The sequence below is a fragment of the Dermacentor albipictus genome, chromosome 2 (genome assembly GCF_038994185.2).
Source record: "Dermacentor albipictus isolate Rhodes 1998 colony chromosome 2, USDA_Dalb.pri_finalv2, whole genome shotgun sequence".
Classification (NCBI taxonomy): domain Eukaryota; kingdom Metazoa; phylum Arthropoda; class Arachnida; order Ixodida; family Ixodidae; genus Dermacentor; species Dermacentor albipictus.
The window spans coordinates 167290633-167318186 of record NC_091822.1 but is presented as its reverse complement, the minus strand read 5'-3'; the positions used below and the strand labels follow the sequence as shown (position 1 = coordinate 167318186).

At 45.8% G+C, this 27554-nt stretch overlaps 1 protein-coding gene across 1 annotated transcript; it reads right to left on the bottom strand.

Annotated features, from left to right (window-relative positions):
* LOC135910671 (flotillin-2-like) lies at positions 1–27414 on the bottom strand. Its single transcript, XM_065442710.2, has 9 exons — positions 27051–27414; positions 24352–24433; positions 23297–23511; positions 20789–21021; positions 19625–19744; positions 18551–18765; positions 17486–17669; positions 16607–16753; positions 1–8448 (listed from the first exon to the last, which is right to left on the bottom strand). Exons 1-9 carry the CDS (start codon positions 27097–27099, stop codon positions 8416–8418), a joined length of 1278 nt encoding a protein of 425 aa, XP_065298782.1. The 5' UTR covers positions 27100–27414; the 3' UTR covers positions 1–8415.
* Positions 27415–27554: the final 140 nt, after the last annotated feature.

Here is a 27554-nt window from a genome sequence, read left to right as displayed (position 1 = left end):
TTCAATTTCTGAGTCAAGCAATTAGCTCTTGCCCACTGAACTTTTATTTCAAAAATGTGGTGCAGACACTATAAAGAAAGAGCAATTGGAGATCTTTGGTATCTGAACCATTGCTTGCTCTGCCTTAATTTTACACATTTCAGGGTGAAAGCATGCTTTGGATGATTAGAACTGTCTGGCAGTAAACTGTGGCATAGTCGCACAAGAATAGCTTACCAATCAATACCTGGATGACATTCTAATATAAATGTTGCAGCAGTCAAGGGACATTTTTTATTCGATGGCTGTATTCAGTATGACTATCAGGTTTTGCACTGAAGTACTCCAAATATTTGCACATACCCAGCACAGATAATTCGTGGCATTGTTATCAATACACAAAATTAGGAAGAGCTGCGCAATTCATTGAAAGTACATTGAAACAAATATGCCCACTAGCTGCACTGAACACCCACATGTAGCCACTTGACAAAACAAGAAAAAGAAAAAGCATGCTTCTTGAAGAAAAGTTCAGATCTAGAGCCGCATGCCTTGGATTTTTCCAGTACGATTTGTTTTACAAAGAACTCCACTGAATAATGTTAAAGGTGGCAGTAAATGTCTCCACAGATGTACAAGCACGAAAGTCGTTCAAGGTTGACCAGGACTTATTTTTACGTAGACAGCAAAATCTGCTTCAGCTATAGAATTAGGTCGATTTTTCCCCCCAAGTTTGTATCATCTACGTTTTGGCACTGCTGCCATAACTTTGGCAACTTTTTTTTAAGTTCCTGTGGTGTAAAAGGAACAAGGTATATGCTGCAGCCCATGACATTTTGTGGCAATATGAACATGCCTGCAGTTTACTTATTGCCTCGCACTCTTTGAATGCCAAAACCATGCACACATGTACATGACGGCACAGTCCACTCGGCAAGTCAGCTGTATGACATCGTCTTTCGTTAGAAATATGACAGCACACTACTCGCGACATCATAATCGCAAGCACACAAATGCTGAAGGATAATTTTACAACATCCAAAAATTTCCTCAGAAAGCTTCTATTCATGTACCTTCTTAGGCAAAACTACTGGCCAACCTTGAACAACTCTTTACAAACCACGCAATGATGTCCACACTGCAGAACTTTGCCTCTGAAACGTTATGTAATTACTGTGCGTTGATGTAATGAGAGCATGTTCATCATGCTACACCATCTAACAAGGTTCTCTACGGCTGACGCTGTTCGAGAGAATCAAGAGTGCAGTGTCTTGCTCATTTAGGCACTAAGACACACAAATATGCCCACTTTCCGTTACGGTACAAACATTCAATAAGGTACCCGACCACACGCCTAAATTTACTTACACTAAATTATTTCACACATGATGGTCAGCCAGTGCACCCCTCGAGTGCCTCTCGAACACTTGAAACCAAATTCCATGCAATACATGCGCCGCTTTGGGAAAATCTTGGTATGCAATGCCCTGTCGACAAGGCAGCCCAGTATTAATGGCTCTTCTGGCTCAATTCGTGGCTAGCTCGCACTCGAATTTCGTAGAACGGTCTTATATTGCACTGCGTTTTGTTCAGTATCGTCATGCTTGGACGCAGTGCTCACGTGTTTTATCCTGAATGAACCAGAAGCACACATCAGTGGCAACACCAGATCTTGAAAAATGTCCCTGTTCTTTCCACTGAGAAAACCTGCAAGCTGCGGCCTGAAAGCATTAGCTATGCGTATCCACTTGTCTTGGTGGCTAGTGTTTTGCCCTTCTAGGCCAGACGGTGCCGCCATCCCATCTAGCAGACGTACTTCTAATCTAATCCTGATGCAATCAAGTACTGCACCCGAGCAAACAAACCCGAGTACTGTACCTAATAAATCCGAGTATTGCATTATACAAAGCCAACCTTGAAATGCAACTTCTGTGCAAAATATGAGCATGAAAAAGCTCATAACTTAGCTGGAAGAGCTAGTAATACCAGGCACCATCACTCACCGACATGATGCCAAGTACACGAATACTTGGGGTTTACGATTTCATGCATAAAAGTCAATCAAGCCATTTCCTCTATAGTACTCTACTACCAGTTCGAAAAGCTCAAATGTCGCACTAATTCAAGGCATTTCCAGGTGTCCATAAGTCACACAAGCACACAAGTCCTTCACAAACTCCATCGCAGTGGGCAGCAATGCCTGATCTAGCAAAACTGAGAAGGCGCATCTTTTTTTTTTTCTTTTTTGCCTATGGCACAAAGGCACCACGACTGTAGGAGAAATAAGCAAACCTGAGCACTTTCTTCACATGATAGCGCACTAATTTATCACAAATGCTTCTCACAGATTGCCATGCGAAACATTCAAATCAAGTGGCGATCACCACATTGGCAGAAGACTAATCCAGCAACTGGGCAAAGCACGACCCTCACTAAAGGTAGTCGCAATAAGTGCCACGCTTTGATAAATATAATGCAGGAAGCCTTTAGGCAACTGAAAACTTGACGAAAGAAATGGTATTAGTATTTTAATGCAAACTAACAGTGCATAATGCAGCCATATGTGTATGTAGGCTTCATGCAATACACGAAAGGGCCAGATGTGTCCTCCGGGAATCTGCATTTGCATTGCAAAGCTGTACATTGCCGTGGTGGATTGGCCCACTGGAATTAAAGCCTCAAGATACCCTCGTATTGTATTTGAACACACCTAAGCCGATGTCAGCATGCCTTTTCGGTTTCACCCTGACAAATCGCATTTCCGCGTTTACTGGCATCGACAGGTTGATTTTCGAAGCTTAGTTGCACGACTACAGAGTTTGCTGAACTTTGAAGTAAGAAAGGTGGAGTACAAATTCCTTGCACTTCAAAGCAATCCACAGTCTTCCTCTTCCATTTCTCTTTTCTCTCTCCTGTTCAAGTGGGTAGGCATGGTGTCCCTTTCACAAGACTATTGCTAGCCTGCTTCTCTTTCTATGTGGTATTTATATATGTTTACATGATTCTAATAACAACAAACATAACATAAGGTGCTATAAGAAGCTGGTAATTTCATTTTTACTTATTTTGTGCAATTATGGCAAATTTCATACATATGCCATTGTTACAAAGTCGCTTGGAGTGGCTTCGCTTTCCCCCCAAGTAAAATTCAGTAGGGATTGAAGACAACTCGAGAGCAAGAATCTGTACCATATTTTGTATACAGTATCATGGTAAAGCATGCTTAAGGATTGTGAACTATTCTGACGTCAAAAGCAGTCCCCAAACAACAGATGAAACATTTTAGCCTGCCTAATGGGTCAAATACTCCAACATCTCTTTGCAATTATGCAGTTTAAATGTGCAAACTTTTTGCACGGCTCCTTAAATGCATTTTTTTTTTTTTCACAGAACAGCGGCTAAGCTTCATATGAGAAAGGACAAGCTACAAAGATGACTGCCTGCTCAAGGACCACCCCACAAAGGAAGCTTTCAGCCCAAAACAAGCCACCACAGCAGAAGGTGCCTTCTCCACTATTACAATAAAGAGCTCTCAGCTACAAGATTACTACAAATTGCATTTTTCTAAACAAAATTTACAAAATACATGCTGTATTCCATGTTCCAAATCAGCAGCACTGGCTGCACAACTTTTGACAATTTGATCTGATCAGCGAGAATTGTGATAACACTTGCCAAGTTTGCAGACCGACTGTAAAACAGTGCCGAAGTCCTCCGCATCTATGTGGCAGTGGCAATGCTAGTGAAAAAGACATTAAACTGCAGTTACCAGAGCACCGCTCAATAACAAAACCCACAAAAACAGACTAGCAGAAATTTCTCCCCTTTTACTTGGCACAAGACTCATTCATGACTGGGACACTGACTAATGACTGAATCGAACTAATGACTGGCAGTGAAGGAGCGAGACAGTTTCTTGAATGTCTGCGACTTGAATGGTTGACCTCGGCTGTAATGTTCGCTACTTGCCTTGTCGTTGCAGGCAGCACAAGTATGCTCAAACCCGATTGCTTTGAGCTCCGATATTTTAGTTAATTCTTCATACAGAACAGTACCTGTAATGCTGCTGACTTGCTGCACAGTTCATAGACAAGTTGAGCAAGCCTGACAGAACTAGCTTGCTTTTCTATATTTCTACACAGCAGTCCAGGATCTGGTGGTTTAGGTGCGTGAAGTCACTTTTGTGCACTACAGGAAGTGTTTTTCCCAAAATTTTGTGAAAGCTCACGTCACATAATAGAAATTCATCCACATACTGCTTGGCAGAGAAATTTAACCACTAGAGGGGCCCTGAACCACCCCTCAGGCTTGGTGAAATAACAGTCTGCGGTTAGCATACGTTGCTGTGAACATCTCAGCCAAGTTTTGCTGTCGTACACAGTGCATGGAGCTCGCAAGCAGAGCACGAAGTCACCTTTTTCTCAAATGCTCTATGTTCAACAGAAGCCTGCCCCTCATTCTCTTCTTTATGCTTTATTTCGTAATGAAGCAGATAAAGAAGTGGCTGCTACTGGTAGCCGCGGTGCAGATACCGCGGCTGCCGCAGGGTGCTGCCACGAGTCCACTGGCTAAGCACATTGTGGCTCGCTGAGGACAACCACGTTTGGCTTGCATTTAGCGTGTCATAGGGACCAAGATCAGAAGTTGTGGCGTCTACGCTAACATCCAAAATGAAATTTGAACTGTGCACCACGGTGACACTTAGAAGGCAGAGTGTTGTGGGCACGCACCACTCCGCCATAGCCTTCGCAGTGCAAGGCATTGAAGAAGGGACAGGAGCACAGCGGAGGCTGCGATTGGTTGCCAATAACTCCGCTTCTGCCGAATGCATTAAAGTACATTTTGCAGCAAAGTATTTCTCCACTTCAATAAAAAGTGGTTCAGGGCCCCTTTAACGATACTGCAATAGCACAGACACTCAAAAGTGGCCACAGCAGCTTTCGTCTTCACATATAAAGAGGCGCTAAGGAAACATGCTCTCATCTTTGTATGTATACCTTTAAACTTTCACTTCTTTGGCAGTGTAATATGTTAATCTTTATGAGGAGGTATAAAGGCCTACTCTTTCTTCAAATTTTTAAGCTATACTACGGCATCTATGATGTCTCTGCAATGCATATTATGTAAGGGTGTGTGAATATTAAAATTTTCAAATACGAATCGAATCTGAATACTTAGCATTGAATATCGAATAATGATATGCACATGCATTTATTAGCAAGTTGGTTTATTTTAACATGTTTGAACATAGCAATTACATTGCCATTGGTAAAACATAAATTAGTAAGCCATTATACTAAAAGGTTGTGTTTCGGTCATGTTAACATTGCAAAATTGAACAATTTCTGCTAGCTGTCTGTTTTTGCCAGCCTATGCCTTATACCGCATAAATTTCGGGTAAGCTTAGAGCCATATGACCCTGTACCAGTCGCCACTCATCGCATTTGCTGTAAAGATTGACCTCAGAATTGGGGGTGGAACCTTCAAAAGAGTGCACCCTCGCTTAGGAGCAATAAAAACAGCGCTAAACGACAGGACGAGTGAAGGGACCAACCAGCCTAAATGCGTACTCTTTTGCACCCTCGCTATTCGCAAACCCGTGCCCCTTGCTACTGAAAGGCTGGCTTTCCTACACAGATTCGGCGTCTTGTGGCTAAGCGTGTTTTAAAGGCAAAATTTCACCAGCAGCATAATCTCAAAATTTAGCACAATATCACACACTTTCTTAGAATAGATAGTAAAAACGCCAAGAACCACAATCAGTAATATAATCGATTTGTTTCGAATATTCACGGCTAGTCTAATATTCGAAAATTTTCACGTAGCTAGTTTTCAAATCGAACACGAGTAATAAAAATATAATGTTCGATAATATAATGTAATAGTATATTTTCGCTTGCGCGGCTCATTCAAGCAGGACGAGTATGCACAAGTAGTTAGATTGCTCTTCTGCATACAGTGCAATGCCTATTTTTACTGATAAACGACTAGCAGCAATCAACTGACAAAATCCGACATTACGGAAAGCTACTGCAGAATGTTGTTTGTTTTGGGGAGGGGCGTCGGCCTAATTTTGTCACAACAGTGCCCCGACATTCGTTGGTGCATTTTTTTAAAGTTTGCCAAACCACCACTTAATGTCATACTGACCAATATTTAGCTTTAGAAGCGCAATCTACAAATCTAACTGTTTACAACATATTTCCTTAGTGTTTCTTCAATACCTTAAAGATGATGCCGAGAACAGAAACGCATTCAGAGCACAGACATAAAAGACACTGTCCACCATAGTTCCAAGTGAATCCCATGGCACCAATGTTTTACATCCCTGCTCAGCATGTCTCAAGCTTTCAGAAAATGTTCATCGCAAATATTTTGTGTTCATAGAACTTTTATTACGTTTCCTGCTGTCCCTGGCAATGAATAAAATGCTCAGAAAGAATGCAAAAACAAACGAGTACAAGTACGAACACTTTGAACTGCTGAGGTAAAAAAGAAAAGCAACAAAAATAAGTTGTGTAAATAGGACATTTCTCCTAAATGATGTCACCAGGAACAAGGTCAACATACCAAAGCAAAAACACGGAAGTGTGACAGCATTAATAGAAAACAATACTGTTCACAGCTGAACACAAGAAAGATGCTTCTAGAGTCGTTGTACAAAATGAAACAAAAGCACTGCTTACTGTAAAACATGTAAAGAATGTGCAAAAAAACAGCACAGCTAGCTAGCTATCTATACAGTGCTTTAAATGTCACGAAAAGATGCCCACAACTTCAGTAATGAAGAACACAAACTTGCAAAAGTTGATCACTGAACTGCTTTCCAAAAGCAATAGTGATGAGAGATTTCTAAAACGAGAGCACACATTTTGAGATACAAATAAGAACACAGATCATATCTACATATATACTGATTTCAAAAGAATGATGCAAAGCTAGGATTAAAAGCTTTGACTTTGTTGTGACAACTGTCTTCATGGCTTAAAAAGAGTTGCCATTGCCAATAAAAGCAGGGACAATGCTCTCGTTAGCAATAACAAATGACCCTTGACATGGTGCTGCTCTCGAGAGTACTGCATTTTAGTTGCTAGGCAACTTTGCAATAAAGAAAGAACTAACTAAAATTGCTCACATGTTACCCGCACACACTTCCTGCACTCAAGTAAAAGGTTCGGAGCGGGCAATCGTTTTACATAGACGAATTACCAACACTTACCTTAAAAAATACAGCTTGTCGCTAACGAGTCCAAGCAACGTGACCTTCGTAAGTTTAGATTGGCTGGTGTGGTATCTCAACTGCCTGTATTGGAATAATGGCTGTATGCTTTCGATGAACATGCTCATTGTCTGTCTCGACTAACATTAGCGTCAAAGTTGCCACAACAACCTTGCATCATTACCTTGAAAGGAAAATCTGCGTTCTGATGATTGCATACAGTTCGTAGACGACACAGCTACGAAAGAAAAGTCTAGCGCTACAAGGATGTACGTCGCTGCAGTACATGGCACAGAGTCAATTTGCCGCTTCGTTTTACACACGAGCACATACCAAAGCAAATTATTGGCCTGACTGAACATCGGAAGATGCAACACTTCTCAATGACTAAACCGTGGCTATGTTGCATGAACACTGCACGTCAGACATCAACAGTGCCACACGAAGTGCTAAAACATAAACGTGACCCTTTCTTCAACGCACAACTTATTGAAAAGAATATTGCGCAGGCTTGCATAGACAGCTTGTGGCTGTTCTCCAATAAACATGTACAACCGCACAGTAGAGTTACTACAACGAAGATTAAAAGCTGAGAACATCCTGAAACAAAGAGCCGAGAATGCCATTTTCGAAAGGAAATGACAGAAGTGAAAAAAAAAAAAACGTGATAATGAAAAGCTTCAAAATAGAGAACAAAACGAAACACTGACTTCAATTACATTCCGCATCTGCTTGGACACATTATGTGCACATGCTGCAGCCACGCACAAGATTGGGCAAAGATTTCTTCCAATCAAAAAGTTCGGAGGCACTAGACGGTTTTTTTTCTCTGGTTTGCTGCAGCTTCAGGCAAATTGCCTGCAGGGAGTGCAGCATGTCATTTTTCTTTCTTTGCACTCTCCATTTTTACTGTCCAAAATAGAAGTGTATATTATGCGTACCTAGCCTTCCCCCTGCCTTGGCTCCCTCTGATTTATAGTAAGCGTCATCTGACCGTGGTAGGGGGGGGGGGGGAGCCTGACTAGCTGGGTCACCCTCAAAGAGGGGGCAAAGCTAATGAAGCAACACTGCAAGCACACGTGTGCACACACACACATACACACATGCACACACACAGATGCACTGCGACAGATGATGCTACAGTAGGGAACCCCCAAACTTCCGTTGTGTTCCGGCACCCTTTGTTCCTTTCTTGCCTCTTCTTGCACCCCGAGAGGTTATTTCGCCATTCCAGGTATCTTCGACATCATCTGCGTAGGGATGAAAGGCCAAGGATCAGAAACAGACGACAAACGAATAGGAGTTCAACATTCACTTTTTTGCAACACTCTCACACCAACAATGTTACTTCCTGTGACATATGGCTGTTGCAATAGTTTCTGCATATGCCCTGCAACATGTCTTGATGCAGTGAGATTCATATGATAACACAGTCAATCCTGGACATATCAAATTCGAAAGGCATCACAATATAGGTAATAGTATATTGATAACTAATTCTAAATATAAATGTGCCTATCTGAAGCTCAACTGAAAACTCGGCAAGCATCAGACAGTTCCCCTGAGATTATAAAAAGCAGGAATTTGCCAATCTGTTTCTACAAGGCTATGTCAAATGAACGTAAAGTTTTTTTTTTTTTTTTTCGCCACAAACTGTATTTACTTGAATCTAACGTGCACTTTTTTTTTTTCAGATAAAACGAGTCTAAAAATCATGTGGGCGTTACAATTGAGTTCGACCCTAAGTCTGGCTTACCATATTGCCATCGGTATTTCAACATGGCCGCCTCATATGCACCAATGTTCTTAAACGAACTTCAGTTTCACAGCTCCGCTCAGGAGGTGGCTGAAGTGGTGGTCACGCGAACTAGTGGCCCAGCAGTCGCGTCTTTCATCACTTCTGCCGCTTCTGGTTTCATCTCTGCTTATTCATTCTGGTGGTGCTGCTCTGTCTGTCGCCACTGTGGTCATGTTGGCGTTATGTGATGTGCAGCGTTTTTTTCCGGTGAAAAGTTTCGCGCAGAAGTGTTTCGGCATCAAATAACAAAAAGAAGCTTCCTTTGTGGTTCTGCATTGCCCACAGCTGCTCCAGCGGCCAGATGCAATGCGGTGCAACGACTGGAGGGTTTTATATATGGAAACAGATGATGCGCTGGAGGAAAGAATGCCTCGCAGATAAGTCCGACATGTGTGAACGTCATGTCGAGGATGCCGATTTACTTTTCATTTTTGAGAACAAACGTATATTGATTCCTTGTGGGAAATATGGATGCTGGTTCACGGCGCGATTCCACAACTTAATTATTCTTGGTCTTCAAGGACACATCTCAAAGCCAAGAAATGTGATGCAAAAGATAATTTCACCAAGAGAAGGAGCTCGAGTGTCGGCAGGCATTTCGGTGGAAGCTTGCAAGGGTGGGTTTCATGCAGTTTTCAAACCAATTACGCTTGGAATATTGTGCTTGCCTTCGCAATATGCACTACCTACTGATCGACAAGTTCACAACCATTATTTTGCCCTCTGGAGCCTGAAAGCTTGAATTTACTGAATACGACGCCAGGCAGCAGCAATACATGGATAGTTTTACATGTGGCAACTCGTAAGTTTTGTTTGATACAGAAAGTACGCAGAAACTGCACTGGAGTTGCCTAAGTATGCGTACGCATTCCCCATATTTCAAGTTGGTCCATCCCTACTATAGGCTTCCCCATGCATTTTCTATGGAGCACTATGTATCTCCATAGGTACGCATAAATCTGATTACATATATGGGTTTTCTCCCTGATGAAATTTTTTCAATTGTTCCTTATAACTTATGAAGCTACCAATCATCTACATTTACACTATTATAATGATTAAATGTGTTAACTTTGCAAACTTACACATTTTTGTGCAAATACAAGTAATTAGACTTTTCATGTGGCAGGCAGATCTTGCTCACAAACTTGCCAAAGAATGCTTTCGCATCAAAATAACGAGAGGCGGACAGCTTACCAGCAGAGGAGTAGCATTTGGTGCACATTATGATATCAAGCTGCGTGCCATGCATTCTTAATACCGCTGATTATACACAGGCACTCGTCTTTATTACACATGTTACGAATACACTGCCAGAAATAAAAAAACTGAGTAGGCCAACATGTTGCTTCTAAGAAAAGCTGGTTGGAAAGCAGAATCTCGGAGTGTGACCGCTCATTTACGCCGTACAGCTTCAGCCTCGAGGCACCAATTCGTTTACACAACATCTGGTATTTGGCTAAGCTTTACCTGCAGAGCATACTTACCAAACTGTAAACAAGCCTATCTTATCTTGCCGTAACTAAAGCCTTGGCAAGCAAAAGCAAAAGAAAAATGCAGGTGGCAGTGCCACCTTAAAGGGACACTAAAGGCAAATACTAAGTTGCCGTGGACTGTTTACCTGCCATTCCAGAAACCTCGCAATGCTTGTTTCGCGCGAAGACTACAAGAAAATTGCATCTGAAGGGTCTGAATGCCCTTTTCAAAATTCAAATCTCCCACCACCCAACTGGGGAAGTGGTGACGTTGCATACGCCATCACTACCCTTTGCTACCGTCGGTAAGTAAAACCCCGCCCGACAGATGGCTCTACTGAGCCAAGACAGTGCGGTGGATTCGCCGTTGCAGCTGCTTTTTGGTCAAGTGGCGTAGGCCGTTCGGGCATCCCGCAACATCATATTGCCACATCCTATATGGTCGCCGCGGGTATGTGCCAGGCGATGAGAACGACGCTGAAGTGGCGCGCGAGTGGAAAAACAGAGACGACGACGACGTCGCGTTGACTGCTCTCATAAAAGTGCTTTTACACGTCCTCTACGCCGGCTTCCCCGTCTCCTAATAGGTTGCGACACTGGTGGAGGTGCGGGGTAGGATTGTCTCATGCTCGGCACCCCTTCGCGGAGCCATACCTCGAACGCGGAATCACCTTCGTTCATCGAAACTCCTGTTCACCGGTACAGTCGCCGCCTGCTAGGCCTGACGCCCGAGTTCAACCCTTTGCAGGACCCTGCTGGAACGCGTCAACCTACTTCCGCCATGGCTACTGCAACTCCATCGCAGGTGACGCTGCAGAATCCTAAGATACCAGAAAGTTTCCACGGCGACGCTTTTGAGGATGTCCAAGATTGGCTTGACCAATTTGAGCGTGTCGCCACTTATAATGACTGGGGCTCCCAGCAAAAGCTGTCTAATGTCTATTTTGCGCTTCAAGACAGTGCGCGGACGTGGTTTGTGAACCGGGAGAGAAATTTGACCACGTGGGATGCCTTCCGCACCCAGCTGCTAGACACGTTCACTAGTAGCGACAGAAGAGACAACGCACAGCGCCTACTTGAATCTCGTATTCAAAAACCAAACGAGAGCGTTGCCATGTTTGCAGAAGATATGGCCCGCCTTTTCCGCAGAGCAGACCCTGAGATGGCCGAAGAAAAGAAGTTGCGCTATCTCTTGCGCGGAGTGAAGGAGGAACTGTTTGCCGGGCTCGTGAGGAACCCACCGACGACAGTGGCCGAATTTACCAAGGAGGCTACCGCTATAGAACGGGCACTACAGCAACGGTACCACCAATATGATCGCAAGAGCTCGCCGGTGAATGCTTCCATTCTACCTGAGAGCTGCAGCACGTCTCTACGTGAAGTCATCAGACAGATTGTGCGAGAGGAGATCCGGCAGCTCGGAATCTCTCCCATGGCACCAGCGGTGGCTTCTGTCGCTGATATCGTTCGGGAGGAAGTTCGAGAGGCCTTTTCGTCGCCCGACTGGCAGGCGGTGCCGCGACGATTGACCTACGCGGAAGCTGTCTGCCGTCCACCTCCTGCCACTTCGATGTTGCTGACACCGTCGCCCACTACGACGCAGCCATCACCGCCATCCCCGACGCCCTATTTTCGACAGTCACAGCCGCCGCCAACTATGCCGTATCGCCGCCAGTCGATCGCTCCGCCTCGTTTCTACAGTGAATCCTCTGCCGGCTACCCGCTTCGAAAGACTGATTTGTGGCGCACCCCTGACCGCCGGCCGCTATGCTTTCATTGCGGCGAAGCAGGACATGTTTACCGCGCGTGCCACTACCGCGCGGCTGGGTATCCAAAATTTACCAGCTGCAGTTACCCTGTGTCTGATGCTGCACGTAGCCGCGACGGAAATTCTACAAACTTTCGGCCAGAAGGTTCAACGACGCCTCGATCGCGTTCCCCCTCTCCTGCTCGTTACACCCCATCGACCCGTCGCGATTTTTCTGACGCCTCTAGGGGCAGGTCCCCTAGCCCGCGCCGGGGAAACTAGACGCAGCGACCTCCGGGGGTGAGGTTGCAAACCGGCTAGCTACCCAAGAGCCCCCATCTCCGACGATCGACGACTCTACAACTCCGACGACTCCAACCACACCTCCTGTAACCGACGCCGTCAGCGCCGATCTTGTCGTTTGCATTGACGGCCACCAAGTGGCCGCTCTCGTCGATACTGGTTCGCATTTTTCAATAATCAGTCAAAAGCTGGCCGACAGGCTGCGAAAAGTGAAGACGCCGTGGACCGGACCCAACATCAGAACTGCCGGTGGCCAGTTGATGACGCCGATTGGCAAATGCACAGCCAGAATAGTAATCGCCGGTGCAACCTTCGTCGCCACCCTCGTCATTCTCTTTGAGTGTTGTAAAGAACTTATATTGGGGATGGATTTTTTGAGAGAGTATGGTGCAGTGATCAATGTCCGTGACCTCGTTGTCACATTTTCTACGAGTTCAGATGACGTCGACCCCGCGGAGCACCAGCGACCCCGCTTACGTACCGCCGACGACGACGTCACGCTTCCGCCGAGAAGCTGTTCCCTCGTGCCTGTCACCTGCGACAACTTCAACACTGGCACTGGCGTCGCTGAACACATCGACGCACTGTTACTGCGTCAAGGCGTTTCCATCGCCAGGGCCGTAATTAACGTACGTGACGGACGTGCTGAACTCCTGCTGACGAATTTTACCGGGGAACGTCGACACATTGTTAAAGGCACGGCTGTTGCTTACTTCGACGAATTTACATCAATACAGGACTGCCTCTCAGTGGAGCACGCGCCGTTCACTGGGGCTATGCCTGCCCCTGTGGTCGATATCAGTCCCACCTTATCGCCCGTCGAACGCAGCAGCCTTCTTGAGCTCATCGATGAGTTTAAGAGCTGCTTCTCATCCACGTCACGAGTTAGCCAGACGCCGCTCACTAAGCACCGTATTGTCACCGAAGCCGACGCCAGACCAATTCGGCAGAACCCTTATCGTGTAGCACCAAAAGAGCGCGAGGCAATCCAGACACAAGTGAAGACGATGCTTGACGACGGCGTTATTCGGCCATCTAAGAGTCCTTGGGCATCGCCTGTCGTATTGGTGAAAAAGAAGGATGGTAGCCTGCGCTTCTGCGTCGACTACCGAAAACTCAACCTGATCACAAAGAAAGACGTTTATCCGCTACCGCGTATCGACGATTCACTGGACAGGCTACGAAACGCACGTTACTTTTCGTCGATGGATTTGAAAAGCGGCTACTGGCAAATAGAAGTTGATGAGAGAGACCGTGAGAAGACCGCTTTTGTTACGCCCGACGGACTTTATGAATTTCAGGTGCTCCCCTTCGGTTTGTGTTCTGCGCCGGCAACGTTTCAACGACTCATGGACACTGTACTCTCAGGCCTCAAATGGCAAACCTGTCTGGTCTACCTCGACGACGTGATTGTTTTCTCCGTAACGTTCGAGGAACACTTACGAAGACTAAAGATGGTCTTCGAAGCGATACGCTCAGCTGGTCTAACTTTAAAACCTGAAAAGTGCCATTTTGGCTTTGAAGAACTTCAATTTCTCGGTCACGTTGTTAGTCGTGAAGGTGTCCGACCTGACCCTGATAAAATATCTGCCGTTGCTAATTTCCCAACGCCATCAGATAAAAAGGCCGTGCGACGTTTTCTCGGCCTTTGCGCCTACTACCGACGGTTTATTGCGGAATTTTCGCGCATCGCATGGCCATTGACCCATCTTACCAGAGAAGATGTCCCCTTTGTCTGGGGCGAAGACCAGCAACGGGCTTTTGATGACCTACGGCAACGGCTGCAGGCGCCTCCCGTCCTCGCACACTTTGATGAAGACGTTCCTACGATTCTTCATACCGACGCTAGTAATGTCGGCCTCGGCGCAGTGCTTGTACAGCGGCAGGACGGCACCGAAAGAGTGATTGCTTACGCCAGCAGGACGCTATCCAGGACGGAGGCTAACTACTCCACTACAGAAAAAGAATGTCTCGCTCTGGTGTGGGCCGTCCTGAAATTTCGGCCATATTTGTATGGTCGGAGTTTCACCGTTGTCAGTGATCATCATGCACTTTGCTGGCTGACTAATTTAAAAGATCCAACTGGTCGGCTTGCGCGCTGGAGTCTTCGGCTCCAAGAGTTCGACTTCACGGTTGTGTACAAATCGGGGAAACGACACACCGACGCCGACTGCCTCTCTCGGTCCCCTGTTGAGACTGCAGTCCACGACGATGATGACGCGGGTTTTCTAGGCGTGCTAGATACTGTCGACGTTTCCCGCCACCAACGCGAGGACGCAGAACTGGTTCCTCTTTTCAATTACTTAGAGGGAAAAACAAGCAGCGTGCCGAGGTTATTCGCGAGAGGGCTGCCTTCGTTTTGCTTACGCCACGACGTTCTCTATAAAAAGAACTTTTCACCTAATGGCAGCAGCTACCTACTCGTCATTCCCGCATCTCTTCGCGACGAAGTCCTACATGCCTGTCACAACGAGCCGACCGCTGGTCACTTGGGATACACCCGCACATTGGCAAGAATAAGGCTAAAGTACTATTGGCCAAGACTTGCGTCGATCGTGAAACGTTACACACAGACATGCCTAGATTGCCAGCGCCGCAAAGCCCTACCCGGCAAGCCAGCTGGACTGCTGCATCCTGTTCAGATACCGCAAGCGCCATTCGAACAAATTGGCATGGACCTTTTAGGTCCATTTCCACTGTCTACTGCCGGCAATAGATGGATAATCGTCGTCACTGATTATCTTACTCGATACGCCGAAACAGGTGCTATCCAACGTGGAACAGCAGCCGAAGCAGCGCGATTTTTCGTCGAGGCCGTCGTCCTAAGGCATGGCGCTCCCGCAGTGGTCATAACAGATAGAGGATCTGCGTTCACGGCTGCGCTTCTGGATACCGTGTTGCGACTAAGTGGTACCACTCACCGAAAGACCACGGCTTATCATCCCCAAACCAATGGGCTGACAGAACGTCTGAATAAGACACTGGCAGACATGATGAGTATGTACATCGACGTCGACCACAAGAACTGGGACGAGATTTTACCATACGTTACATTTGCGTATAACACGGCTCGCCAAGAGAGCACACGCGTGACGCCTTTCAACCTCGTTTACGGTCGCGAAGTGACAACAATGTTGGACGCAATGCTGCCACACGAGTGCGGTGACGACGAGACTGGTGCCGACGAGTTTACGCAACGCGCAGAGGAAGCCAGGCAGCTTGCGCGTTTGCGAATCCAAGAACGACAGGACTACGATGCCCGACACTACAATCTTCGGCACAGACCCGTCACATACAACGTCGGTGACCAGGTGTGGATCTGGACTCCGATTCGTCGGCGGGGGCTGTCTGAGAAGCTCCTGCGAAGATACTTCGGCCCGTACACAGTTCTGCGCCGCATCAGCGATGTGAATTATGAAGTTGTCCCCGACAGCCATAACTGCTCCAAACGCCGGCGGCATCTGCCCGAGGTTGTGCACGTGCTTCGTATGAAGCCCTACATTTCCTCGTGACCTCCACTTTGCACCGTCTGTGCACAGCCTTCGGCGGTTAGTGCATCGGGACGATGCCTTTTTTTTTCAAAGGGGGGGCAAATGCCACATCCTATATGGTCGCCGCGGGTATGTGCCAGGCGATGAGAACGACGCTGAAGTGGCGCGCGAGTGGAAAAACAGAGACGACGACGACGTCGCGTTGACTGCTCTCATAAAAGTGCTTTTACACGTCCTCTACGCCGGCTTCCCCGTCTCCTAATAGGTTGCGACAATATCAAAGTTGAATTGTCTGCTACTTGCAGTTTGTGAGAGTATTTATGTGAGAACATTTCTCCTATGAAGTAAAACAAATGAATATGCGAAAATATCATATACGCGAGATGTCACAGGAACGTGTCATCAGTATGAATTCTAAAAGGGGAACCACATTTCCCACTCATAGTCAACCTTTTCCTACCACATAAGTAAATAGAGCTTTGAAATAATCTTCGCTGCAGCTGACTTAGTCTTCCTCCTTTGTGCCCCTAATTTAACATCTCGTTCCGCAAGAGCATTGCTACAGCTAAGCAGCAACACCACCAAACTGCTCACCTTGGTGAGGTCTACGCCCGTCAGGGCTTGGACGGTGGGAGGTATCTGGCTGACCAGCTTGGTCACCTCGGCAGTGGTGCGGTCTTCTCCACTGGTCATCACGATCTCTTCAGTCTTCGCCAGTGGTGCTGACACTTCTGCTGCAATCTGCATGTGCAAAGAGAAACATGGCCGATGACAGGCAGAACAACAAAAGCAATACAGGCAAGACAAAAAGGAAAATTTCCCGAACAACACCCGGCACACGACTACTGCTATTACCTATCAGGTTCTACTACAGGGCAACAGAAGTCCCGTTTGAAGGAAAAGCTTGCTTCATTTCTACTGCCTTTGCACATAACCATGATAGAAGGCTGTCTTTCATTGTCTCTCCGTCCTTTGATAAACATATCAAAGGGGCAAGCACAAACAAATTATATTCTTAAACTTCAAGCCAGAACGAGAATTCTGATAATGCATGAAAAATTCAAAAGGCCTGGGAAATTATGGTTATGGCACCAACAAGGTAACATGAAAAAAAATCATGGGTTCAAACAACGACCCTTTCATTCGCCCCTTGAACAAAAATTCCACATGTAAATCATACCCAGATAAACATTCTTGATAAAGCTGATATCTAAAACAAACCTCGAACAATCCTTAGCAGAAAAAAATATCAGTAACAATTTTCAGCAGCACATTCACTGCTGTGGCATCACGGCAGTGCGTAGTGCACTGTAGTGAAGCCGCATAGCAGGGAAAAATTGGCACATTACCTACTTTGTACTTGGGGATCTCAATTTCCAACGGGCATAATACACGCAAAAATGCAGCAATGCACCACTATAACGACCATTACAGCTGGGCACCTCCAGTTCAGACATCTGGACGGCAGCTCACCTTTGGTAAGGTGTCCAGCACAAGACTGAGGATGGCAGCATCTCCGAACTGCTTGTACGCAACAGCCTTCGTACGCATCCGCTCGGCATCAGCCTTTCCCACGGCTTCAATGGCGTACCCTTCCGCGGCACCAATCATCTTGATCCGTTCTGCCTCGGCACGGGCCACATCCACTGTCTGCGTTCTGCAGTCATAAAATGCAAGAGCATTTAAAACGTCTATAACAAGAATGTGTCGAACAGATGGGTTCTTTACGCATACACAAATTGTATTGTACACGACCGTTTTTGCATTCCACCCACATCAGAGTGTGTCCGTGGTTCCCTAGAACCAAACCCGCAGCCTTGTGCGCAACAGCAGAAAAACGTAGCCACTGAGTCACAACTATGGCTGAATAGGAATCTACTGAACAGCGATGAAGTGTAGCCGATTGATGGTTCCGATGAGGGAAACGCATGACAAGCACAAGTGAGCAGTTGAATGCTCTGCCAGCACTTGCGGGACTTGAGCATTTTGTGGGATTGACACGCGGAAAGCCTTTCAGATTGTTCAATCGCGTCTGCTTGCATGTTTACATAAGCGTACTGATCTTCCAAGATTACCAATTCACAGAAAGTCTATGTAACTCTGTCACGCCGTTTGATGCACATGACCAAAGTTCCCGGAAGTACTTGTGCTACATTTCGTGGACATGTGGAAGAATGCTGCCAGAGTTAGCTATTCAGCCTAACACAAACCAACAACAATCATTGACCGAGCAGTGGGAGGTTCAGCTTGCCAGCGTGGACCATGCACAGAACATTCCAGTGGGCAGCCAAGACCAGTGGAGCCCTGGACTAGGGGGGCCACCCATCAATTTTTGACCCCTTTCCCCACTCCCTTTAATAAAGTTTACTACTACTACTGCTACTACTACCAATTTTGTTAAAATCCACACCCCTTAAGGTGCAACAAGACGAACTTCCCTACTGCAAAGCCTACAAGAATGCCACGGGACTTTCAAGGTCACCCGAGTTGTCTGCTAAAGGCCCTGTGATGTGAGCACAGTGATAGCAGGTACTACACCTCTTTCCTTGGGCTATCATTTCCACACGATAGGCTTCAGCCTCGGCAGGCAACCGGACAGTGGCAGTGAGCTCCTTTTCTCGACGCAATATCTCTTTCTCCTCCACAGTGATCTGCTTGCGCCGCTCCACAACGTCGATCTCAATTTCTTCGTTACGAATCCTCTGCTTCATCTTGGCTGCCTGGAGCTCGTATGCTAACTGTGCCTCCGCTTTCTGCAAAAACAAGACAGAAAAGAAGGCACACACAACCATTTAAAACAAACCATGCAATAAACTGGCATTGTTAAACACAGCAGTCGAGCAAAATGTTGCACAAAATTTTTAAAAAGTGACAAGGAGTCTCTTCGATTTGTCGTACTGGACAGCCCAGGAGTGCCTGAGATGCTGCATACAGCAACACTCATTGGTTGAGAGCTGCGTTCTTGGGCACTTTGGTATAAAGAGATGAAGAGATTGTAAATATGGCTTTCTCCAGCCTTCTATCAGAATTAAGAAAAAGCTGAAAAATAGCCCGGCTTTCTTATGAAGTTTAACGAGGCCTTGTATAGCAAGAAAAATGCCACACCTACTCAACAATTTGTGAACGTAGGCTGCAGAAACGAATGCTGACTACTCTATTCTGTACTGAACATGTTTAACCATACAAGCTAAGTTCTCAATCATCCCACCTAGCGTGCTTATTCATTCAAGAATTTAAGTGTGTACAACATTCTTGAAAATCAACAAAAACCAGGACAGATGTCATTGAGTGACAGCATTAGGCACAGGTGCCAGAAGTGATTCTCTCACATTTGAGATTATATATATATATACATATACATATATATATATATATATATTATTTATTGGTTGGCCTGCAGAATAAACTGAGTGGTGCATTTCATATGAACATGTATAGCTGTTTTTCTTCAATAAAGTCATGCTGGAATCCATGATGTTGACACTAAATCTATCAACGTTAGACAAACAAGCGAAGCCACAAAAGATGCGCAAGTAAGAAACAGAAAATCTAAAATTATGAACTGACTGTACGACAGAGAGGCGTCAAATAAAACACTTAGCTCCTTCTTACCCGTGCATTGACTTCACCGTCAAAATTGGCCTTCTGCAATGAGTACATCCGGTTTGAGTCCTCAATTTTGGTGTTGGCCCCATACTTGACATCCATGGCCGACTTTTCACATTCTGCCTCCTGCAAAAGAAAAAATTAAGGAGAATGGAATACCAGTCAATTTCAATAAGTGGTTAGCCTATCAAACCAGCTTAAAACATTTACAGTAAAAACTCATTCTTTGTTATGGAAGAAAGCGCGAGAAACAAAAGTACTGAACAGGAAAACATACGATCTGAAGTCACTAAAAAATGTGGCAGACTCAACTGTAGTTGACATCCATGTAATCAGAAGTGTTGCACGAATAGTTGCAGCACAAGACAATGACGGGCACACAGTTGGTGAGTACTGAACAATCATAGATGCATATTGTCATTTTGGCAGCTTCGGCTGGCTTACATATGTGCTCCTCTAGTTCGGCCTGGGTCAGCAGCTTCTTTGAGCAGGGGCAATCCAGTGAGAAGTTTTGACATGCCTATTCAGCAAGAATCGCTGTGGCACTAGACCGAAACGTGTGTCAAGCAGGTAGGACTCGAGCTACCAGAGACATGCTATGTTGTTTTCCGATTGCATATTGTTTTAAGGTGGCAGAAACCAAAACGAAATCGAGCTGGTGAGCGACGTCGGAATATGATGCTGCCAGAGCAAAACACGTTCATTTCGCGTCGCCTGAAGCATGGAATGGTAGTGCGTTTGGGTTATCGCCTATTAAAAGCATGCAGTATGCTTCCAACAGCACTATGCCAAACACAAGCACATGCTGTCAAACAGATAAATGAAGATGATTACTGCGATAGGGCTGGTGGCAATAGCTGTGAATACAACGTGCAATGGCCAGCGAGGAGATTTGCTGGTACCAGAATAGAAAAGTGGGTGCGTGCTGGCACTTTCACGTGACGAGAGTGGGCGAGCACTGCGAGGAAGCTGCAGCGGTGGGCAGCTACTATACACAAGGGATCAAGCCACCGTAAATAGTATGATTTGATTGCAATTTGCCGACATACTGAAAGTTGGTACAGAAAAATCGTGTTTTTCAAGAACACATTTTTCATAGCCCTAGTTTACGAGCATCAGATCGAGGTGCCAGCACAAAGCCAAGGAATGCAAGACAACACAAGAACGCACCCTAATGCCAGCGTCCCGCTCAGCCTGGGCCACACCAATGTCGGCGTCTCGCTTGACGGCTGCAGTGCGGGCACGTCCCAGCGAGGTGAGGTACTCGACCCGGTCAAAGACATCCTTGATGGTGAAGCTGAGAATCTCGATGCCCATGCGGCCAATGTCTGGCGCAGCAACCTCCCGAACAAGTGAGGCGAATTGGTCTCTGTCCCGGTACACCTCTTCCACTGTGAGTGTACCTGCATATCATAGAGAAGGGCGTGACCAACACTGACTGAACTCGAGCTAACACTTGAACCAACTTGAAGAAACAAAAATATTCACACAAGTGGAAGTTTGCTCAACTGAAGCCTTAATACAGGGTCTTTCTATGAGTAGGGTGGGAGCGATGTAAAATAGTCTTCAACAGCAACAGCGTACTTATGTACACTGCAGGACAAGGGCCTCTCACATCAATTGCCAACTATGCACCAGGCTTTCACCACCTGCCCTCATCTTATACTTAAAAACTTCCCAATACCATCACACCACCTAGTTCTCTGCCATCCTCAACTATGCTTCTCTTGGCATCCATTCTGAAACTCTAATGGACCACCAATTTTTAGCTTCACATGATGTTGCACCCAACTTCATTTCTTCCTCTTAATGCCAACTATATTATCACCTAACCAAGTTTGCATAATGCCTATAATTTTTCTCTATTGCTCGTTGTGCAGCCCTAAACTTCTCAAGCTTCTTTGTTGACCTCCAAAGATGACTATCCCAGACAAAGAAAAAAATAACAGCAAGCCAGACATGAATAAAAATAAGGGTGTACTTAATGTAAATGTTTGTTGATGTGAATAGCAAAGGCGCATTTCAATGTTAAGGAGGGACACGACAGTAATTCATGATTAAATTTTGAAGCAATGGTCACACCTGAATAAAATTTAAATGGCACATTTATATCATTACTGTAGTACACTGGGCCAAATTTCATTATTCAGAATACTATGAGGGTTGACAGAGACGCCCAGTCCCGTGAGACTGTCCCAAGTCTGCGCACCTTGCATCACTCACGTGTGGAGCCTCTGTGAACAAGGTTCCTTATTGCATTTTATTAAATAAGCAGTACAAATGTCCTGTGTAGCTCAAGGTGCCCTGCTAGAGTAGATTGTTTTCAAAGATAAGCTGGTGCCCAGCAGTTATTCACCACAAAAGCTGTCTCACAAATGTGAAGGAAAGCGGAACAATAAGTGGAAGCTATGCAAGTGTGCCTAGTATTTTGGGTGGGCAAATACAACTAAATACACCTGAAAATCAGTTATTTTCAGTGCAGTAAGGGGCTAACTGCCAAAGGAACACAACTGGTGCCTGCATCTAACGAAGAACAAAAAATTAATTTAAGATTATCATAGTACTCCCTAATGCGAATCTTGAGTGCAGCTACTCATGTGTTACGACTTCACAATATATTGTGGCAAAGAGTTTGATTCTGAATGACAGGGTCCTCTAGGCGGCAGCACTGAGCCTCTGCTAGGGTAGCTTGTTTAACAGCAACGGCAGATGAAGCATTTCCACCAGTTGCAGCGATCACTGCACCGAGAGAAGGCATGAACACAGGAACATGTGGCGCACGCGGAGCGCACACTTTAGCGGCGGTAGCGCAGGCAAATTAGTGCATGCGCAGCGAGTCTGAAGCCAACACCAGCCCTTCGTTTCCATGGTAACGGGTCACGCACTTGCCACATGCCTGGTCGCCACTGTGAAGCATTTCTCGTGCAGCACTACACTTTCTTCCTCACCCTTTCACCATACACTCCTCTGCTTTTCTCCTTGCCCTCTCGCCATCTTTCATCCCCCGCTGTGCTCCGCATTTGCTCTTTCATCATTCGTTGTGCTCGTTCACCCAGTTACGCCGACAAAGCCGAAGCTTAGTGCAGGAACTGGCACACAAGAGCTGCACTCTAAAAAATTGCTGATGCTCATTCATCTTCGTAACTAGAACAAGCATGCGGAAATAGGACCGGTATAATATAGGAATTTTTTTCACTTGATTGTATTTCTTTCTTATTCACCACTCAAGCCAATCGTGACAATAATACCAATCGGCCAATCCTGGTGCTTTTCGTGCCAGCCATTGAAATTTGCTAAGCTGTTTTTGTAGCTGTTAAAACCTCGATTTTAGTTTTCAGTTTTTGTTTGCCAAGTTACTTTTTTAGTTGTATTAATGCAGAAGGTCCTACCTGCAGCTTCTAAATATGGCACCACCTGCATATCCTATGTGTCACTATTATTATAAGAAAGATAGATTGATTGACAACATAAAGAGACTACCAATTGACCCACTGACAAAGGGCACAAAGAAAAAAATCAACCTAACAGCAGACACACAGAGAAAGAGAATCTGAATCCAACAGCAGATGTTGCTAATCTGAAAATGATCATCACATTTTCACAGCCCAGGATAACACCAGGTCTTGCTGTTTCCCATCTTTCATTCTCTGTTACAACAGCAATAACAAAGACACGCACCCAAGATTGCACGCAGATGTCCTTCGAGGGTCTGCAGGATAACTCCCTTGATGTGGTCAACGTCCTTGCCTAGAAACTGCTCGGCCGCTGTTGACAGGAACTCCTTCTCCGTCATCACCTTACACTGTGCCACTCCGGTCACAGTCAATGGCACACCTTGCGACGTCTCCACATGCTCACAACGGGGCGTCAGTGTCATCACTTCTAGCGACAACCTGGAAAAGAAGATGCCAAGCAACAGCCTCCTCAAACACAAAAGGCAAAGAGAAATCACTGGCTTTAGTTCTCGCACACTCAATAAGTCACTCTCGAATCAAGTGCATTTAGGGAAGTACTAGACGGCACCTTCCAAGAAGAAGTCTTATTAACATGTCCACTGCGATGTGGGTCATGGCAGTTATTCCCACTGTGCGACTGTGCAGGGCTTTCCTGCAGTGCACAAGTAATGCCTTTGCTAGGAATCAACAGACAGGAAAAGTTGCTTCTGAATAGACATGTTGTGGCGCCATCTCTTTAGGAAGTTTCAAAGGAACGACTCCCTGGTGGTTCACCGGTGCATCACTGCACACACCAGAGAAATATGTGTGACCCACTGGTGGGTCACCACGCACATTAATCGGGACTTCAAAAAGTGCCACTGCAGTGAATGTGCCAAAGGAATACTAAAGAGAAACACTAAACCCATATATAAAGGCAAAGTATTCTGCCAAAGCTATATTTCTTTCATTCCCATGAAGCAAATATATTGATTAGTAGTCCATAAAATGAAGGGCAAACTTGCCTTTTTGAATGAGTATGAGTGGCTGCCTTACTGGCAGCTACTCATACTCTTGTCTACTCAATATCTGTCAGTGACTTTCGTTTGTACTCGCATGAATGGAAGCAACTAAGAACACAAGGGGGTGTTGACAAATATGAATAGGCATCGGTAGGAATGCAAGAGAGTGCAGACAAGTACGAGTGAGCACATAACATGCGAAAAGATTGGCGTGTCAGTATCGGTTTATCCTGCCAACCTACGGCAAGGACAGATCTTTGCAGATTAAAGCACTCACCTTTGTACATCTGTGACCAGCCACCATGCCCAAGCCCAACCACCAACGACCATCTTTTTGCCAGCATTCCCACAGCATCCACCTGTCACAAACCAACAAAGCTGTAGAACAAGCACATGCTCTAGTTCTACATATACTGTTCAAAGAAGAGCAAATAAATGACAAGAGGAGCACTAGTGACACTTCTTTGTTTAGCTGTTCAACTTCAACTTTGTTTAACATGTTTAACTTCAACATTAAGAACTCTGAAAAAAAAAAAACAAGGAAGGAACAAGATCGAGAACTTGTCCCCTTATGCCTACTCACCTGCATACTTGTGCGTGCCGAGAAATTCTTACAGGACAGTAAACGCATTCTTGTTTTTCGTTTTAAGCATACGTCAACATGCTAGTTTTTTTGTTTTTTTTTTCTGTGCTGAATCATGATAATAGTAAGCTAGTTAGATACCACTAAACCTAAACATAACATGTGCACCATGGTTTCAAATTCTGGGGTTTTACATGGAATCACCTATAGAGGCTGATAAACTACTCTATGCAGATCTTTTTCCTTCATCACAGCGTTTTCCACGGATCCATTTGCATTTTCCACTGGTTGCATCAATTGACTCACCGCTGTAACAGTATAATTTCTAACAGCAGACTTAGATTTGGAAAAACAGAATGTTTCAAGTGCTCACTTAAGTTTTCAGGTAGCTTCTCAAAAGGGCCATCTATGCTGCAGCACATGAGATATGTTTCAGACTTCTTCAAATTAATGGCCAGTTTGTAAGAAGCTGCCACTGTTCTATTCCAAAAACCTATACAAAAAAATAATAATAAATAACGTTTGAAATTTTAGCGCTCTTCACTAATTGGTTCCTTCCATGTCGCTTTGAAGAAGGCAGGTCTGACAACTAAATGAATGTAGCCATTGTCTGTGTGGCCTCACTCGAGCAGAATGCCAAGAAAGGTGCCTTCGACATCTGGGGCCGTCGCAGGGAAAAGTGTTGCTTAACACCACAACACTACAGCAAGGACCGAAGCAATCAAAGGAGCAGCACATAGTGTGTGAAGCTGAGTCAACCTACATTTTTTCCTTGCTCGAGATGTAGGCCCAAGTACATTTATTTTGCTTACATCGGCCGAGTTTTCACTGAAGCCCTCTACACACATAGTAATTAAAAAGACAAACTAAGGTAAATCTTGCTCCTGCAAACAAGTGCATGCACAAAACTATGATAGGCATATTACTACACACACACAATTTAAACAACATGCTTTATTTCAAGGGCACAGTTCTTGTGCAGTTATCCACGCATCTCAGCACTGCTGTGCCTAAATAACCTGTCTTGAGAGTTGTGCAGCCATAGTACTGCTGTAGAGAAATGACATGCTGTAGTAGAATAATATGTGGAACAGTTGTTTACATCACTTGTCAGATGAAACTAACCAAATGATGAATTCATGCCACAAAGCTTCTTTGACATGTCATCTATTTAAAGTTCCAGACACTTGATTAGATAACAGAACTTCCAACTGCGATAGTGTGCATATGGAGCCGTGTGATGAACGGTCAGTCTGCCATTGAGGACCTTCGAAAAAAATTTCAATTCGTGCTCAAAGTCCGCTGCGTCTATCTTCGCCCTGTGCAATTCATCAAATAAATACAACGCGGTAAATATTTCCTGGCGTTAGTTCTTTTGTTCTGTTTTTTGTTTTGTTTTAAGCGGTGTTCCAGGTTCGCCATGCGCGTTCGTTTCAACAAACCCTCTGGCCATCGGCGTGCGCTAAAGCGAGTCGGACAGGAAAGGCGCAACAAAAATACGTCCACGTGTCGAGGCTCCGCCTTGATAGCCACTGCCCTCCGGCATGTTTTCGCTTGCGCGCACGTCCTTCACCGACATTTTTCTTTGCTTTTGCGCAGTCACATTTTACAGGCAAAACAAAACAAAACAAAACAAACAAGGAAACGCAACAGCTAATCGCGAAAGCTGCGAGCGGGGCGTGACCATAGTCGATCCAGGTGAATGCGCACCCTCTGGCACGCTATTAAAAGGTAACGTTTAGTCGGTAGGTTATAGTTGAGAAACTTCGAAACCATAGCCTCGGTCGGTCTGTCCGGGAATCAAACAGCGTTTTGCCAAGTTTCATTTTTGGAAGCGTGAAAGCGCATATTTATTTTCCCGCAGCGCCGTCTTCGATTTGGTCGCACAACAGTTTATCAATCACGCAAACAACCTACTGTCATCCGCTTGCACAGCCGTTTGGCGCTACGGAGAGCATACGGCGAGCAACGTAGTTGTGCGACGCGCGCGAAACAAGCACGTAGGTAGCAAAACAGCCAGGGGCGCAAGATTATCAGCGCGTGCTGTTCGCGAGTTTAGTGTCCCCGTGCTATTTGCCGGGCGCGCGACTCGGCGCCCCTTGTTGGCGCCGGTCTCGGTCAAGCTCGGTCAGCGCCTGCTCTGACGTACCGCGCTTTCGTCACCGCTACGTCTCGACGAGGGAAAAAAGAAGCGACAAAATGAAGCAAGAGCAAGAGCGCAATCGAAACGTGCTGTTTATTTCACGAGTAGGCCTAGGCGGAGCGGCTGTTTTCGTGTGCGTGTGTGGATGCGGCTATGCGGTTCCCCGTAGCATCGGAAGCGCGGAGAACGAGCGGGCAGCACCGCGGGCCGAACCGGTGCAAGGAAAATAAGTAATCATAAGCGCACTCACCGGACACTATGAGGGCCTCGTTGGGGCCAACAGTCTGTATGTTGCCCATGATTGATCAGTTTATCCTTCGAACTAGTCGCACGCCGCGTGCAGCAGGGATCGTATTGCAGAGAAGGGACAAAAGACGCCGTCGCCGCCACTCAGTGGAGCCAGTGGAAACGCGCTTTGCCGAAACCCACCATGGAGTAATCCGGCGTCGAAATGCGCCGTCAGTCGATTAGGCACTCGTTCGTTTGCGTGTCCGATGCGGCGAAGGTGTGCTAATGGGCGTTCCTGCAGGTATTTCCCGAAGATGATAGCGGTGGTCGCAAGCGCCAGGACAACTCCCACTCCGGCGAGAGAGCGCGGGCGAGAGGTGCGCTGGCTTACGTGCGTGCGGGCCGGTGTACGTTAGCAACGGTTGTTAGGCAAGCGCCATTGCACATTTGAGCGTGCTTTAGAATAGCTTAAGGCTACTCTTAATTTGTTTTATGTCGCAAATGACCGCTTTATTTTGTGAGTAGT